Consider the following 19,099-nt stretch of genomic DNA (forward strand, 5'->3'; position numbering starts at 1 on the left):
ATCAATATAGTACCCTGCCAAGAACTGAAGCAAATAAAGGTATCTGATACACTTAGTGATTGATTTTTCTAAGGATACATTAATTAATTGATGTTAAGAAGAATTAGTCTTGTATCATAACAAAAGGTAGAAGGTAGAATTACACTGATAATGAAAAATATGAGAAACTTTGTGACTTCAATCAAGATAGTTTATGGGTAAGAAGCTAAGAGTGACCCCAGAAATCAAAGCTTAATATCCTTGGGCTGGTGGAGTACCTCAAGCGGTAGAGCACCTACCTAGCAAGTATGGGGCCCTGTGTTCAAACCCCAGTACCACAAAATGCAAAAAAAACCTCACCAAAAACCATAACAACAACAACAAGAACATCAAAAAACCCACCTTAATCCTTTTATTTTTATAGCTAAGGAAACTGAATCTCAGAAAAACTAAGGTGGTTTGATGATTGGTTAAGGGTAGTAGCAGTTAGGATTGAAATACGTGGCTCCTTATTCCTAATCTATAGCTTATCCTTTTAAACAATACTAATTTGTTAATATCTGAAGCACAACAGAAAAAATACAGTTTTCCTTTTACGTATCATGTGGAATGTTTGCTAACTTGTACACGACTTCAGAATTCTTTTTTTTATACTGTAAAAAACACTCAGCATTGCCTTCAGATGATTACATCTACTTTTAGCTGTAATACTCCAGGCATCCGCCAGGAGGAGAGTTTGTTTAAGGCACAGCCAAAATCAGACAAATGACAAGTGACAAGAACTACAACTTTCCTCCTAATTCACCCACTTATTTTAAATGTGACCAACAACCAGTCACTTTGCTAATGGAAACTTTCCTTTTCAAACTTTTTGGTTCTTATGTAGTGTAATAATAATTCACAACTTTTAAAAAATGTAATCTAAATTGTGCAAATGAACCAGGCTTTAATGGAAAAAAATGTAATTCAAAATAGGCTCAAGAAATGTACAGAACAAATAAAATCTTGCTTACCATTTTTGCTTCAGACTGTACTGGTTGAGGAGAGGAAGGACCTGGGATTCCTGGAACACTAGGCACCATGGTGACTGGGCGAACAAGCTATACAAAAGATATTGAAAAATAATTTCTACAGAACAGTTTGAAAATGAGGTTTGTACTTTTATTTGCACAATGTCTATTGTAATAATCTGAAACTTTAGAGTCAGAAAATCATAAATTTTCTCTGGTTCACTATACTTCTACAACAAACCTTCCTTGGTCTTACATCCTGACTTAACCTCCAAAAGTTGTCCATTTTTTCCCCCCAAATACTGGCACTTGAATTCAGAGCCAGATGCTCTACTGCCTGAGCCACTCTACCAGTCCTGTTTTGTGTTGGGTATTTTTGAGATAGGGTTTCACTTTTTGCCCAGGATGGCCTCAAATTTAAGTTCAATTGAACTTACCGCTTGAGCCTGGTCCCCCCTGTCTGAAAGTTGTCAGTTTCTCTAAAACACTTATCTTCAGTTCAGTTCTCACAATTTTTTTCTTAATGGTTGGTTCCTTCTTATAGAAATTCATATTATTCCAAGTGAGGGATACAAATTTCTCTCAAATCTGTCACTTTCATTTTGCACTTAAAGGAAATAATGTTAAAACTTGTCACAACAGGCATAAAAAATAACTTCTTGATCTTTCTAAAATAGATATATAAATTTTCTAAAATAAGTGAGTTATTTAATATATTAACGTCCTGCATAATGACAAAGAAGATGATGACTTCTAACAATTTCTCAAACTATGTGAAGCAGACTTACTATTTTCACTTTTGCCTTCAGAAGTTATTATATAAATAAAGAACATCTTTTTCATTTCAAGTTGCTTTCATCATAGTGCATTTAACAGTATAGCCATACAATTTCAAACACAAGGCAAGAATCTTTTTCCTCTCAAACATATCCTCCAAAAATGGGAAGCAGACTTTATTAAGTCTTTACAAAGCTTCAAGTAATGCATGTGGAGCAAGAACGTTCTGTTTGAAGAAGACATGTTGAAATTACCTCAATCAATGCTAATTTTGGATATTAGAAAGATCACTTCGAAGACTTAAATAACTTAGAATTTTTTTGTAAAAAGTGAATACATAATATTAATCTTAGAAATATTCCTGGGGGTATAACTGTACCAATAGTTTTGGAATGTTATTTTAAGTATGCTTTTAAAAATTATTTAAGAAAATACAGAGCAGCTGGGTACCAGCAGCTCACACCTGTAATCCTAGCTACTGGGGAGGCACAGATCAGAAGGATCACAGTTTGAGGCCAGCCTGGGCAAAAAGTGAAACCCTATCGATCTCAAAAATACCCAACACAAAACAGTATTGGCAGGGTGGCTCAAGCAGTAGTGTCTGGCTAGCAAGCATGAGACCCTGAGTTCAAACCCCAATACCACAAAACACAAAAGCAAAAACAAAAAACACCTTAATCCTTTTATTTTACAAGGAAACTGAATCTCAAGAATCTGAAACCGAATCATAAGAAAAAGAAAGTAAATAATTACATCACATCGATCAGCAATAAGTATCTACAAGGCAAAAAACCACAATTTTTTATTATATAAGAGTATCTAAGGCTTAAAAAGTGTTACACCATAAATAATTCAGGTGAAAATGAAAAAAAAAGTGTTTTGGAAAACTCTGCTAAATGTCTTAAACAGTGGTTCTCAGGATGAAAACGTGAAATACTGAAGACAATTTGAAGAGCATGAGTGAAGCTGTTATATGAAATATGACAATAGGAAAAAACTCATTATTTCTAATTTACATCATTCCAAATAATGTGTTTTTAAGTGCTCACTAACTACTGAGTTTCGTTAGGTAGTTATTTCAGCATGCCCTGAAAACACTTCTTTTAGATCTTTTCATTACAGACTGGGAGACTGCTCTACAACATTTAGATTTTTAACATGCTTGGACCATCAAAGAAACTCTGTAAAATCCACTGACCACAAAGGTTCAAAGTTGCTCTTATGAAGAATTTTTATAAATATAATAAATACCATGGTTATCTGACAGCATTCTAGTACAGATACCTTTTTAAAATCAGAAATCTGAACTATCTGAATTCTACAAATCTAGTCAATTTGAAATGAGCTGAATGAGAAATACACTTCCTAAAAGAAAAAACAGAAAACAAGGTTGGGGAAGAAAAATATTTTCTATCCAATTATGCTTGCTTTGAACACTATATTCTACTGCCATAAAAATCAACAAATAAGTATTACCCACCACTAACGAGCATTTTGTTAAATTCACTTTAATAAACAGTGTAAGAAGCCAATCAAGCAGTTTTGCTATAAAAAACTTAAATAGTCTAAATTTCCAACTTACTGGGACTGCAGATGGAACATGCACATTAGAACTTGTAATTGATGCAGGGATGGCAACAGGCATGGTTTGTCCATTAGGAAGATGTAACAGAAGGGGAAATGGGCCTGGCACAGGGCTAAGAAAAACGAAAAATGGGAAAATTTAAAGGATCCACACCAGTCATCTCTTGAAAATACAACGGCATTTTTATTCCTATTTTATTATTTAAAATCAGTTTTCTAACCACTACAGAATTGAAATTTTTAGTTATTTTTTTAAAAAAAGAAAAAATATGGATTTCCTTGGGACAATCTCCTATTTGTAAAATGAGAAAAGTTCTCATCAGAAAATCAAAAGGTTCTTGGGAGCAGGCTGAGTGTGGTGATATATACTGATAATCCCAACATTTGGGAAGTTAAAGCAGGAGGCCCAGGCAGGAGCTGGCTTGTGCTACATTAAAACAAAAAAGGAAAAAGTTCTTGGGAACTACTTGTAAGAACTGGAAGAAATGTTACCTGCCAGGTGCTGGTAAATCATTCCTGTAATCCTAGCTACTCAGGAGGCAGAGATCAGGAGGATCTTGGTTCAAAGCCAGCCCTGGGCAAAAATTTTGCAAGACCCTATTTCAAAAAAACTCATCAAAAAAAGGGCTGGTGGAGTGGCTCAAGGTGTAGGCCCTGAGTTCAAACCTACCAAAAAAAAAAAAAAAAAGCTATCTGATGGTGGAGTAACTTTATACATTTTGTGTGAACTGCATGAAATTAAAAGATAATCTTAAATCCATATTTTATGTTGACTTGTTTTTAATTATTAGATATTTATTTTCCAATCTATTATATAATATATTTAAAAAAGAATATTCACGTTTTCCAAAAATCAAATCATATAGCGTACTCTCTCTCTCTTTCACATACACACACCAAACAAAAGGAAAAACCTAAGGTTATAATTTGAACAATTAAATAGCTTAAGAAAACCATATTAAGAAAGATCTAACAATTCAGATAGAGTCAATGATTGGCCCCAATTTACTTACACGATTGGCCTGTTGGAGGATGGTGCCTGGGTGATTACAGTACTTGAGGTTGGTGAAGGTACTGCCTGCTGAATAATTACACTTGAGTCAGAACTTGTGAGCAGCACATTGGGAACCTGTAATGATGCTGGACGAACAATAGCTGATGTGGGCTGTGCAGTTTGTGCCAATGGTACTTCCTATTTAATAATGAGATAAAGAAAGGGTGGCATTTAAAAATGCAAATCAATTCATGTGAACAGGCTGTCATACATTTCTAAAGGCACCCACAGGATAATAATTAACAGACAAAAGTAAATTAATATCTAAAATTAATTAAGAGAACACTTAAAGGACTGCATGTGTTGCTCAAGTGGTACAGCACCTGCCTAACAAGTGCAAAGTCCTGAGTTGATAGAGAGAGACTGAGACAGATACATACATGACAGAGGACAGTAGAGGAGAGGAAGGGAGAAGGGAAAGGAGGGGAGAGGAGAGGAGAGGAGAGAGAACATTTTAGAAGTAGTTATAAAGGTTCAAATGCACTGCTCAATATTTTAATTTTTTAAAATCTGGGTTTTTTTTTTCCTAGTAAAGCTTGTTTTCCTATCAATCTAGAAGTAAAGTAGGCTGGGCAATTAACTTGGTGAGGATTCCTTGAGAATTTCATAAAAAAATTAAAATATAACCCATTCTTAGCAATAGAACCCAGAATCTAGAAGGGACTGCCTAGTTCTACTGTCTCATTATACTATACAGATAGGAAACTAGTCCAGGGAGATAAATTCAGTAACACAAATGCTTTAAAATATTTTAAAGTGATAAAAAATATTTGCTAATCTCAGATAGTTAGCTACTTCCTCCAATATCAATAATTTCTCAATATCAAAAGGCCAACTAATACTGAATTATTATTTTATTTTTTGGTGGTACTGAGGTTTGAATTCAGGGCCTCACGCTTGCTAGGCAGGCACTCTACCAGTCCTTTTTTGTGTTAAGTATTTTTAAGCTAGGGTCTCATGAACTATTTGCCCAGACTGGCTTCAAACCATGATCCTCCTGATCTCTGTCTTCCAAGTAGCTAGGATTTTAGGCGTGAGCCACTAGTGTCTGGCTAATATTGAAATTTTAAATGTAAAATTAATAATTACTGGAGTAAGATCTTTCCAAAACAAGAAACAAGACAAGAATGAGTTAGCCAGGACTTTCAAGATAGACTTTTCTTTTGGTTTTACAGATTAGGAAACAGAGATTAGAGCCTTACCCTGAACTGAACTAGTTGGTATAAAAACTGTTAACAGTGTATTCTTTGAAATTGGCCTTTATATTACTATTTAGTGTCAAAATCTTATTAAGCTACATAGGGAGAAGGAAGAATAACTAGTACCATGCAACTTCATTTATTCAGTAAGTTTGAGAATTTATAATATGCCTTCAAGGACTAGTGGGAAGGATGACAATAAAGTAAAATAAACACGAAAATTTCAGATTGTAGTGAGTATTAAATATTAAAGAACAAAAGTGCAGTGTAATAAACAGTGGGAGATTTAACTGAGGATAGATAGAGGGGGATACTTTAGACAGAAAAGTGAGGAAAAATAAGTTGCTTTGCAAAAATGGTACCTGAACTGATACTGAAAGGATAAGTAAGAGAGCATGCTAGGGAGAAGGAGGTAATGTCACATGTAGTATCTTGAAGCAGGAAAGGTTTGGAATATTTGATGAACACAACAGAGTTGCATGAAGTGAAGATGGATGGGCAGACAAGTCCAGATCAAAGAGGGCTTAGGCTAAGGAGTATAAATATCTTAAATACAATGGCAAACCACTGAAAGATTTTAAGCAGGGGAGTAGCATGATTCAATGAACTTAAAAAAAAACAAAAGAAACTATGGAAAATAGTTATGGAGATAGAAGTAGGAAATCTAGTAAGAAAGAAGTAATAGCCTGGCATGGCGGCATGAACCTGTAGTCCCAACAACTTGGGAGGCTGAGGCTATAGGATTGCAAATTTGAGGCCAGTCTGGGCAACATAGCAAGATACTGTCTCTTATAAGAAAAACAAAGGAACTAAGGATATAGCTTAAGAGTGCATGCTAGAAGCCCTTGGTTTCATTCACAGCACTGGAAAACCCCCCAAAAAACTGTTAGTAATATAAGTAAAATACGATGATGGCTTGCCCTAAACTGATGACACTGAACACTAGAAGAGGAATCAGATTCAGGATATGTTCTGGAATTAAAAGGATATAACCTAAATTCTTTGACTTAAGCAAGCAGATGGCTGATTTTTTTTTAAGTTTTTTTAAAAGTAGGGTCTTGCTACATAGCCCAGGCTGGCCTGGAACTTGTGATCCTCCTACTGCCATTTCCTAAGTACTGGGATTGTACACATGCACCATCACACTTGGTTGGATGGAGAAAACTTACTGAGAGGGAAAAACTCAGGAAAAGAATTAAGTGTTAAGTCTACTTAATAGACTTGAAGTGTCTAGAAAGGACAGAGTTGGATAGAATATAGCAATCTGGAAAGACACTTGGGTTGATATAAATTTGAGAGTTATAAATATATAGATGGTTTTAAAAGTTCTGAGTCTGGATGGAATTGCCTAAGAAAATCAAAACAGAAGAGGTCCCAAATTTTTTTTTTTTTTTCCAACGTGCCATGACTATGATCTACTCAAGAGGAGCTAATGACTGAGGAATGAAGGAAGAGGGAATACCCTAAATGTCGATAAAGCAGCCAACAGTGAAGGGACTGGAATGCTTTGTAGGAAAAAAGATTTATCTCAAGGATTTAATAACAGTTGTAATAACGGTGATAATGTGGAAACAACCATATGTTGAAAAAGAAGAGGATAATTAAATACATCAAGACAATAATAAAATAAAGTACAACCATAAAAAATTATGATTTGGGGAAATCTCTAATGACAAGGGAAAACGTTCATTAATGTTGAGTGTTTAAAGTATAATGTAAAAGTAAGCTGAGATCTTTCTTTGTACCCATTTATCTTACTATATGACTATACACTTTATATATTTGCATGTAAACATGTATGTATTAGTAATTCTTATCATTCAACTATGAACTATCATGTGCATTTTTCTATTCTTAAAGTTTTCATGAGAATATACTTTTATTATACTTAAGAAAAGGAAATGAGTAAAATAAAAACTGCTCTAAAGTGAAAGCATTTATTCTTGGTAAAAAGTTACTTTTTCTGAAGTCATATGCCACATAATGATGTTCAGGTTGAGAACAGACTGTCTAACACGACAGTGGTCATGTAAGAGTTATATATGGAGCTGGAAAATTCCTATCACCTAGTGAACACATAGCTAAAGAGGCAAGAGAAATGAATTTTAGCGATTTGTGAGTTCAAGGCCAGCCTGGGCTACATAGTGAGACCAAGCCAACCACTGAGATCTATTTCAGAAAAGACTGACACCTCCTTCAAGAAGGGCCTCAGCACTATTCACAATAGTGAATAGTGGCCAAGTTATGGAAACAGCCAAGATGCCCCAGCACTGACGAATGGATTAAGAAAATGTGGTATCTATACACAATTTATGGAATTTTATGCAGCCATGAAGAAGAACGAAATGTTATCATTCGCTGGTAAATGGATGGAATTGGAGAACATCATTCTGAGTGAGGTTAGCCTGGCTCAAAAGACCAAAACTCGTATGTTCTCCCTCATATGTGGACATTAGATCAAGGGCAAACACAACAAGGGGATTGGACTATGAGCACATGATAAAAGCGAGAGCACACAAGGGAGGGGTGAGGATAGGAAAGACACCTAAAAAACTAGCTAGCATTTGTTGCCCTTAATGCAGAGAAACTAAAGCAGATACCTTAAAGCAACTGAGGCCAATAGGAAAAGGGGACCAGGTACTAGAGAAAAGGTTAGATCAAAAAGAATTAACCTAGAAGGTAACACCCACGCACAGGAAATCAATGTGAGTCAATGCCCTGTATAGCTATCCTTATCTCAACCAGCAAAACCCCTTGTTCCTTCCTATTATTGCTTATACTCTCTCTACAACAAAATTAGAGATAAGGGCAAAATAGTTTCTGCTGGGTATTGAGGGGGGGGAGCGGGAGGGGGTGGAGTGGGTGGTAAGGGAGGGGGTGGGGGCAGGGGGGAGAAATGAACCAAGCCTTGTATGCACATATGAATAATAAAAGAAAAATGAAAAAAAAAAAAAAAAAGAAGGGCCTCAGGTTGGACTTTCAGGAAGGATCCTGAAGCAGGCACTGATATCATAGGAGATAACAGTTCCCTCTGTGTTACTGCCTAAGACCTTCCAGTGGGACAAGATGTGGAGGTAGAAGACAGCCATACTGATTCTGACCCTATGTAGGTAATGTGTATATTTGTTTCTTAGTTTTTAACAAAAGTTTAAAACAAATAAACAGAAATGTAAATGGAAAAAAGAAAGACTTATACAATAGGATTCCAAAAATGAAAATATTTTGTACAACTGTACCATATGCATGTGTTTTAAGATAAATTTTACTCCAAAAGAGTCGAAAAGTTAAAAAAAAACGAAAAACCTTATAAAAAGTCATAGTAAGCTAATTTATTAATGAAAGAACTTAAAAAAAATTTAGTGTAGCCTACATGTACAGTGTTTGTAAAATTTACAGTGGTGTAAAGTAATGTCAACAATGACTAACTCATCCAGAGCAACTTCTAGTTCTAGAATCTCCATTCATGGTGATGCCTATCTCTTATGCCGTATTTTTAACTGTACCTTTCCTGTATTTAGGTACAGAAATACCATGCTATTACAGTTATGTACCATATTTAGTAGAGTAGCCACATCATAGAGACTAAGTGTGTAGTAGGCTACACCATTTAGGTTTGTGTAAATACATAACATTATGGTGGTTTGCACAATGATGCAATTTACCTACTGATGCATTTCTTAGAATGTATCTCCATCATTGAGAGATATATGTGACTCTATTTCCTTACTTCTGCCTCCTTTGCCATGGCAGACGTCCATTAATATGTTGTGGTCCTAAAATAACATAACCTAAACAGGAAAACTGTCATTGTCTGTTTATGTGTCTCACATTCTTTTCATTCACATTGTGCTCCCAAATAAATACCTACTTATTCGTGTACTTATGAATGAAAAGGTGATCAAGAATTAACTATGATAATGTTACTATATACATAACTATAGCCCAGGTGGCCTCAAGTTACCAGGGTATTCAAGATAGTATCTTCATCATCTTACTTCCTGATACCAAAGATCTACTGCTGAGAATCCTTCTAGTTCCTTACTCTTTTAAAACCTGAATAACTATTGTTCGAATAATTTCAGTTGTATAGATTCTTAATTAAGGTTATCACCATATAAAAGCAGCTAAAAATGAAATAGCAAAACTCAGAAAAATTAAAATTTAAACATTTATTTTTAAATAACACTTTGCTTTATAAAATGACTGCTGCTCTTCCCTATAATTTTTCAGTGTTTAATAAAGATATCTATATTATAAAGGTACAGTATTCACAGTTTTTATATATAAAACTATTACAAGTTAACAACGAAATATGTAAAATTTAATAGATTAACATTTTATGGAGATTAAATAATTAAACTTTTCTTTAGATATCAACTTGTTCCCCATAAGTTTGTGTTCCTACCATAAAAACATATTTCAAACCTTTTCGTCACTGGTAGTAGACTCTGGGTGAGGTAAAGGACTATCCTGGTGAGTTGTTTCTACAACAGAAGGTTCCTCAATTTTGCTTCTTATGATGGGTGTTGCAAGAGGGGACAAATCTAGAGGCATCTAATACAAACAATAAAGAAAATGTTAGAAGTCAATCAGTATGTTTAAATTAAGAAAGCAGTAAGTATAAACTATCATTACTTCTTTGTCTTTCTAGTTTCATGGTTAACAACATACTTTTTTAATGTCATCTTCAGAAGCCTTCTTGAATTCATTCTCAAACGGACTTGCCAACTCATTAAACAAACCCACTTCTTCACAGTTTTTCAAGAATCTTGTTGGTGTTGGGGTCTGATCTGAAATAAATGCCAAGAAGTAATCATACAGATTTAAATATTATTTTAAGATGCTAAAATATAGCTAATAAATAAACGAATTAGGAGGACTGGTTCAGTCAGTTGTTTTTTCTCTTTGGAAAGATCTCTTCCTTTAAAGCAAACAAAATTTGGTTAAGTTTTTGCTGCACTTCAGGATATTTTTTCCAACTTCATGAACCATAAAAGTATGAAAGAAGTCCTTTTTGCTTTTTCATCCACTCATTCTTGCTGAGTAGAGTGGTTTAAGGATATTCTATGTAAGACATAAACTATAGGCATGATCTAACACAGTGATAACAAGCTTTTAAAATCTGCTATTAAAATTTATGACTGTTTAAATATAAGCAATTTGGGAAAAATTAGGTAAGAGCATGTATATTTGTTTTAACTTGGCCCTTCTGCTAGTTTTTATAATCTATTATGAAAGTAAGCTTAGTATAAAACACAACTTTAGTTAAGTATCAAAGTAATATAAGGAAGAAAAAGAAAATTAAAACAAGAGCCCTAAAATCAAAACAAAACCCTCATTACTACTATCTACTGAAGGTAACTGCTTAATATATTTTATAAGAGTAGTCACAGGTTAAAAGTCACATGTCAAAAGAATGTTTCAGCTTAATGTAATTTGGTAAGAATGCCAATTCTACTTTCTAAGATCTGAAATATTTCAACTATACTTGAAACATTATATATACTACATATGTACTGAGTGTTCATATGCTGCATATAGAAAAAGTCGAGTTAAGGACCATATTGAATGAAAAACAGAAAATTTACAAATTTTTCACATTAGAGATGGTCATGAATTAAAATTTAGTTACATTTTATATAATTTAAGGAATGAATTTTATCAGTCATATCAGGAATCTCACCTACTAAATAAAAGTACTCTATTAAGGACAACTCCTGGTTTAAGATAAAATGCTTAAAATATTTTGTGAAATTAAAATTCAGATACCTGCTAAATACTGTGTTCCTACAGTGGGTACTACTATTTTATCTCTACCTTCCACATGTATACCCAGAGTAATAGTATTTTAGTAATAGTATTTTTATTGTATATAAACATACTTAATACTAAAATGACCTAGTCATCATATATATTAGATATCATGTAGGCCTGTTTCAGATACTATGTGTCATAATTTTACCTATTAGTCTTTTTTTTTGCTGCACTGGGGTACTCAAGGTCTTGTGCTTACTAGGCGGGTGCTCTACAGCTTGAGCTATGGTTCCAGCTCAACCTATTAATCTTTAACCTACACTCTACTCCTACTCCCCAAAAGACCTCCGAAATCATAGTAAGTACCTTATGTACATGTATCAGCTTAAGCCCATAACGACTCAATTAGTAAATCAAACATAAACTTGACTCTATTGTTCATACCCAAAGAATTTGTCTATTTAAACTCATTAGGAGGCTCTTATGTCAAAGGCAGGAAAAAGTCTTAAAAGTAAGATGCATAAGCATAAATCACTTTTACTGATGATTACTAACTTGAGAAAAGTCAATACTGACATAATTGAAAAACATGCAAATATGGCCATTGATCATCACATAAATATTACATACGTGATATGTTTTATTTATACAGTAATATTGAACTGTTCATCTCAATGTTAGTAAAAAATGTTTGAGTGCTGTGTCTGAATGTGTGTGTTCTATTTTTACATTTATTAAATGTAATTAGATAGGAAAATAATTTATAGAAACCATCTTCAAAACAATTTTTAAGTTAAAAATTTACAGAAAGAATGCTCTAAGGCAGTAAGCTTTAAGGAGAAAAAAACTTACATGCCTAGGAGAGAGAACTTTCCAGGTTGTTATTTTGCTTGTTTGCCTAGCTCTTGATACCTGACTTAGAATTTTATAAGGAAATGCATATCTCACTCTTCTCTGCTTCCTTTTACTTGAGAACTGAAGATATGTTGAAAGTTCTCCTACATAAATCGTTTTAAATAAATTATCAACTTGTTGATACCTCCAACTTCTTCATCACAAAAATTATGATACTGAAAGTGTAGGAAAAACCATCCAATACTGTCTTATTATCTATCTTCACGTGACAATTAGATGTTTATGATGAGCAATTTAAAAATATTAACAGTATTCAGGCACAGTCCCAGAATTGCAAATAGTATAACCTAAACTTCACACAAAGGTATCTACAGTTATAAATCTTTGGTTATGACAGAAAAGGGCCTAAGGTTTACTTAAAATGATATAAAACTTTTATCAGAATAAATATTTAGAAAATATACAAATGCACTGAAATTATAAATAGTAGTGTGCATACATACACATAGATGTGTGTAGGTATCTATCTATCTATCTATCTATATTAAGTACCAAAAAAGGAGCTATTAGAGCATGTAATGACAATAAACAAATGCATGAATTGGGTTTCTCTTTTCACATATTATGAAAAATAATCATTTGCTTAGGATGATACTGTAGAGTCATGGAGTCAAAACACATAAAAAAAGCATTAACTGAATTTAGGCCTCCTTTATTCAAAGTATTTTACTATACTTTACATTAATACTTTAATGTCTAGTCTAAAAAACCCAAAATCCTAATAAACAAGTCTAATAATTGCTCTATCCCAGGCACAAAAAGTTTGATCATTTTTTATTTCTACACAGCCTTGTAAACCAGATGTAGAGCAGCTAAATACCATATTACTTCAGTTATCAGTTACATGTAAAATCTGTAGATGCTATGAATGTTCCCAGGATTCTAATTAATTTCCATAAAACTGACATTAAAATCTATATGTGAAAAGCACACAAAAAAGTGAAATGAATGATCAAAAGAAAACATGGAAATGTAATGGGTAAAATACATGTTGCCAACATTTACTATAAATGAAGTCACTGGAGTATCACCAGACTCTACTATTTACATAGAATACACAAAATTGTGCACATTCTAGGTGAAATATGTATATAAGCTATTAATAAAAGCATATACTAACCAGCCACAATGACACTGTCATTACGTGCTGGACCAAATTTCAGTGTCATCTCATGTTTATGTTTATGGACAGCCAAATGATCTTCGTTGGTAAAACGCTGTGGCAAAAAGTTTTAAAATATAGTTAAGATTTTCAATTTGATCAATAAGTAAAATGATAAGGATATTCATTTCATTTCCACATGTAAAATCACCATTAACAGTGAAATAGTTTGTAAACCACAAAAGAATCTATTGTTAGTACAGATAAGCACACTAAATTTCAAATAATTAGAGAAACCCACCTACCTAAGAATAAGTAATGCCAACATATTACTAAATCACATAACTAATTTGAGAGCATTTGAAACTAAAACCAACTTGAGTCAAAGAAACTTCGTATAAATTTTATTTGGATAATAAAAATGGACTACTATTAACTTTCTGTTGTCAGAGAAGAAAGATATACTCACGGTACAATGACTTTTAAAGAAAGTATTACATATACCTAGACTTAATGTTACTTACCACTTTTTAAATGAGAATTTCCTTTAAAAAGTATTACTCCTGGACAAATTAAAAAATAAGTCAGGCTTTATGTTACCACATTAAAAAAAAAAAAGAATGCCTTTGTTATAATCCAGCAAAGAACAACAACTGATGCAGTAATAAATCAGTTAATTTAAGAATAAAATGTTTGGCTGGGCACTGGTGGCTCATGCATGTAATCCTGGATATTTGGGAGGCTGAAATCCGAAGGAATGTGGTTTGAGACCAGCCCAGGCAAATAGTTCATGAGATACCAAAATAACCACAGCAAAACAGACTGCAATGTGGCGCAAGGTGTAGAGTGACTGCTTTGCAAGTGCAAAGCCCTGAGTTCAAATTCCACTCCCACACACAATACAAAGTTTAAAGTAGTCAAAATGACTTTTAAATTTTTTCCTATACTTAACTGGATGAGTCCTACATGCCAAAGGTGCCATTTCTGACTACACGACAATACATACACTGTTTACATATCTCCTATGTCTGGAAATCAGTCTTTATGAAGATGCTCATATCAAGCAACATTTGTAATTGAAAATAGGAAGCATTTTTCTTTTGTTTTTTTCAGAGCAATTTGCTCACTTTCAAATTCAAAGCAATAATCTTAAGATGTTAAATTAACAGACCTAAACTTACTCTTTAGTCTGTAACTACAGATGTTAAAATTATACCCACTTGGTTTCCCTAGGCCATCAAAATAGATTCCTCCTCTTGTGATCTTCTCTTATGCAATTCATTAATCCTTTCATGCAACTAGGCTAACTTTAAAACAATGCAAAAGGAATTTTTTTCCATTACAGTTTATTCTAATTTTTTTTTAAGTATGACAGTCAGTACTTATATTACCCTTAGCCCAGCACACTAGGCCTTGGGCTATAGAAATTAAAATCCACTCATTTGTGCTTATTATTGCTCTGCACAACACTTTGGTTATAGCACAGTGTAATTTTTCATGTCTATCCTTTTAAGTAATCTGAGTTCCTTTTATGGTACTCCAAATTTAGCATATAGTTAAGAATTCAGTAAATGTTAATTGAAAGAGTAAGCTCCTTATAACAAAAGAGTTAAATCTTAAAGAGCAGTAATGGAGGAAAACTCCCAAACCAAAACCACCCCAACCCACAAACTGTTCAATAAGCTTTAATTTACTTTGGTTGTATTTTATCATTCAGTTTATAAATTACTTCACACCCAATAGAATATTAACTATTATTCTATGATCCTTCTTCAGAAACTGCCCATATTCTCACTGAAGTGTTTAAAAGTGTTCAGAAGCAACACTACTCCCATTTCATTCCTTACTTATTCATTCAGACATTTATTAAGTGCCACCTACGGGTACCAGAATCACAATCCAGCTATTCATCACTAATGTGTTATCTTCTTATTACTTTATCATTATAAAAATCCCTACCAAATTTGGGGGAATAACTAGTGGTGCTTCTTAGAAAACTTTTGAATAATAAAGCTCTTGAAGAATGAACATATCTGCAGAGCTCACTGACATTAACTGCTTTTTTGCTTTGTATTAAAAACAAATGTAAGAACACAAACATACATGTCTTTCAGCAAACACTAAAAGCATCTTAAAGCATTTTTCATCAAATGTTCCTAAGAAGTTCACAATGTGACTTTTCCATTGAAGGCAATCATTAAACATTGTTGAATGAATTCATTTTGGTATAGGTTCCAAATTTTGAAATTGCAAAGATGGCAAAATTAATAGATAAGATGAACTTGGAAATTTTTATCCTAGAAATTTTACTCTACCAGTACCCACTGTTTGGAAAAGTCTGACCACAAATATTCAAATCAAAAAGCAACTGGGGTTGGAGGTGTAGTTCAGTGGTAGAGTGCTTGCCTGGTAAGCACAAGGCCCTAGGTTTGATCTCAGTGCTTCAAAAAACAAAACTACCTATAGAATAAATAATGTGTTCTGAACAAAACATGAAAATGGCACCAAGCTCTATCCCAAGTGAAAATGAGTGGCTAGAAGGACTCTAAAAAATATTTCAGACCATACAAATATTAAAAGAAGAAATGCAAAGAGTATATGTATAAATTCTCATACGGGATTCATAGGTCAAATGCACCTAAATGTTATTTATAAAAGGATTACTGATCATATACTGGTATTGTTTATTGCCATCAATAGCAATACTCTCCAAAGCAAAGGACAAAATACATTCAAATTGGTCTTTGATATAGGTGATCTGACTTGGCTATCAACTGAAAAAATTTATTTACTTTTAACAAAAAGCTTAAAAAGTCAGCATGAATAGGTAATCTGGTTAAAATCTAGTCACTGGGAAAAGTTACACAAACACACATACACACACTGCACATATACATAAGCATACATGAAAGATATGTATTCTTTTTTTAAAAAAATACTTAATATAGTAACTTGTACATGCTAAGATAATTTTTTAGTCTATATAAACTCCTTCCCAAACTAAAAGGTATATTCTATAAATAAAGTTTGTAGAAAAACTATATTACTAGCAATACCAACATAATTAGTTCATACGATTTCTTTCTTCTAGGTAATGCAAAGCCTAATCCCAATGCAAAGTGCAGTAACACAAAATGCACAAAAATATAAGTATTTTGTCAGAAACAAGACCTTGGGCATACAAGCTCAATAAACAACTGAAAGATGATGAAGAAATTCCTGGGTTTTGGGGGTAGATCCTTAGCAGCACAGGTAACCATCTCTCTTGAGAGTATAAAAAGGAAAGGTAATCTGTTAGATGGGAGGAAGGTAAATCAGTTGTTTCCATAATAAATTAATGTAAGCAATTAATCTGTTTCCCAAGCTTGGCTACTTTACCAGAATTAACTTCCTAAGAAATTCTGTGTTCTTATACTCACATCCATAATACACTGATTATTACTTATAGTTAATGTATTAAATAGGCACAAAGGCATCAGGTCACTAGCTCATTTTCAACTTTTTTACACTAGTTGAAGTACTCATATTGAATAGGAGGATGTTACTAACACACAAATACCTCCAATGAGACTTTAGACTAAATAAAATGAATCTACATCTCTTTTGTAAAACAGCTTATAACCAACTATTCTGCCAAAGTAATTTTCAATGAGAATGACACCAAAGGCAAAGATGTGATCAATAAGAGTAGCAATATTAAATGAACCTTTTACTAAGTTATCTTACTTTGTCTCTTACTGAATTCAACAGATCATCCCTTTAATACAAATGAAATTAACAGAAGTCTCTGTAGAATACCTAACAGTTACTTGGGCACATTTAAAAAAAAAAGATTTAATAGCAAGAATCTTTAGGTAAACTCTTTTACCTAAAGGTCTCTCTCTTAAGTGATATTATCAACCAAATACATTCTAAATTATAAAAATCTGGAGGCATGTCTCAAGTGGTAGAGTGCTTGCTCAGCAAGTGCAAAGCCCTGAGTTCAAACCCTAATTTCACAAAAAAAAAAAAAAAAAGTAAAAATCTATTTGAAAATTTAAATTTAAGTCCATTAAGTGTGTCAACACTAAAATTAAAATCTGGAATATTACTGTCTACTGATGAGAAAAATAATTTGCACTATCATCACCAACATAGTGTTTTTTAAAATCAACTATTATTAGAACCTTCAATTTTCTAGAAACACTATTTCAATCTAAAGAGAACTCATCATTCCTGATCTCAGAAAGACTTAACAAATGGATGTTGACATTAGCCAAGTTATATTTTGGTCAATAACAATTACAAGGTGGTATTGTAACAGAAATTATTTTATTTTATTTATTTGGAAACAAATACATGCCAAAAATGCATAATACTTAAGATTATAGTGTTCATAATGAAAAGGGTCACTATTAGTGAGAATAAAACTATTAGGGAAAGCAAAAAAACTGATTTAGCTTTTAAAACCAATTTGACAAAATATACAAAGAACCTAAACTATGCATATACTTTTTCTTCCCCTTGGTGATGCTAGAATCGAATCCAGGATCTTGTGCATGCTAGACAAATGCTATACCACATCCCCTGCCTTTGGTTTTTTCACACTGTCTCACTATGTAGCCCAGGCTAGCCTTGAATTCTATCTCTCAAGTGTTGGGATTACACTACACTTGCCTGTGTATACAATTTGAGCCAGTAATTCTAGTTCTAAAAATGTATTTTAAGAAGCTAATTAGAGATGCATACAAAGAATTATATAGAATGAAATTCATCACAATACTGCTTTGAAATACTGAAATTAACTTCAAAGTCCGTAACAGAGTAATGGGTAAAACAAAAAAAATGAAAGGACGTGCTATAGCAAGAGAATACTACATAGCAATTTAAAACCATGTTTCCAAAAACACACAAATGCTCACTATACCTATTATATATTATTATTTATATGTATAAATAAAATGTCGCTCAAATATATATATGTATAAAATGTCACTCAAATATAAACAGACTATAATTCTGTGTAGTATTTTCTAATTTTGTTTTAAAAATAAAAAAAGGGGAAAAATTTAGGAAATGCTTCAGAATATTAACCAAAGTTCTCTTTGGGTTTTACTTTGTCCTTTAAAGCTTAACATTTTTTGTAGTACTTTGTAATTAAGAAGAAATTTAAAAAAAACTTTTTTATGGCAACAAAAAATATGTGTATACAAAGACCTATATTCAAACAAGCATCTCTCTCTTGATGTGTGAGAATGCTATTTAGCAATGGATGCTTCACTATAATATATGTAACACAAGAGTATGGTTCATTTCAAACCTACCTCTAATCCTTATTAGTTCTGTGGCTCAGAGAAAGTCAGTAATTTTAAGTTTGGTTGTTTGCCTATAAAGTGAGGCTAAAAGCACTCACTTCCATAGGGCCACAGCAAGGAATAAGTGACATAACCCACATAAAGTTCTTAGCACCAGTGCCAAGATAAATTTAAAAATGCTTTTAGAATTATAAATATTTGTATTGCTAGGATAACTACTATATGAACCTTTTTTTTTTTTTTTGGTGGTACTGAGATTGAACTCAGGGCCTCACACTTGCTAGGCAGGTGCTCTACCACTTGAGTCACTCTACCAGCCCTATATGAACCTTTAATACCTCAAATTCTTTTTGAAATAAAGTGGGTCCCAGATAAATAATGCATATGGTACACATGTGATAAATAATTGAAAGCCCTATTCTGTGGTTCAC

The 19,099-nt window shown here is 33.0% G+C and overlaps 1 protein-coding gene across 1 annotated transcript in view; it reads right to left on the bottom strand.

Annotated features, from left to right (window-relative positions):
• Window positions 1-19,099, bottom strand: part of Atf2 (activating transcription factor 2) — an 83,658-nt gene that overhangs the window by 33,064 nt on the left and 31,495 nt on the right. Inside the window, exons 5-10 of the mRNA XM_074071139.1 lie at window positions 13,393-13,489; window positions 10,275-10,393; window positions 10,029-10,157; window positions 4,364-4,542; window positions 3,349-3,463; window positions 993-1,079 (exon numbers count right to left, since the gene is read on the bottom strand). Coding sequence (XP_073927240.1) covers window positions 993-1,079; window positions 3,349-3,463; window positions 4,364-4,542; window positions 10,029-10,157; window positions 10,275-10,393; window positions 13,393-13,489 — 726 coding nt within the window. The remainder of the gene's footprint in view (window positions 1-992; window positions 1,080-3,348; window positions 3,464-4,363; window positions 4,543-10,028; window positions 10,158-10,274; window positions 10,394-13,392; window positions 13,490-19,099) is intronic.

This window comes from Castor canadensis, chromosome 4, assembly GCF_047511655.1.
Source record: "Castor canadensis chromosome 4, mCasCan1.hap1v2, whole genome shotgun sequence".
Classification (NCBI taxonomy): Eukaryota; Metazoa; Chordata; class Mammalia; order Rodentia; family Castoridae; genus Castor; species Castor canadensis.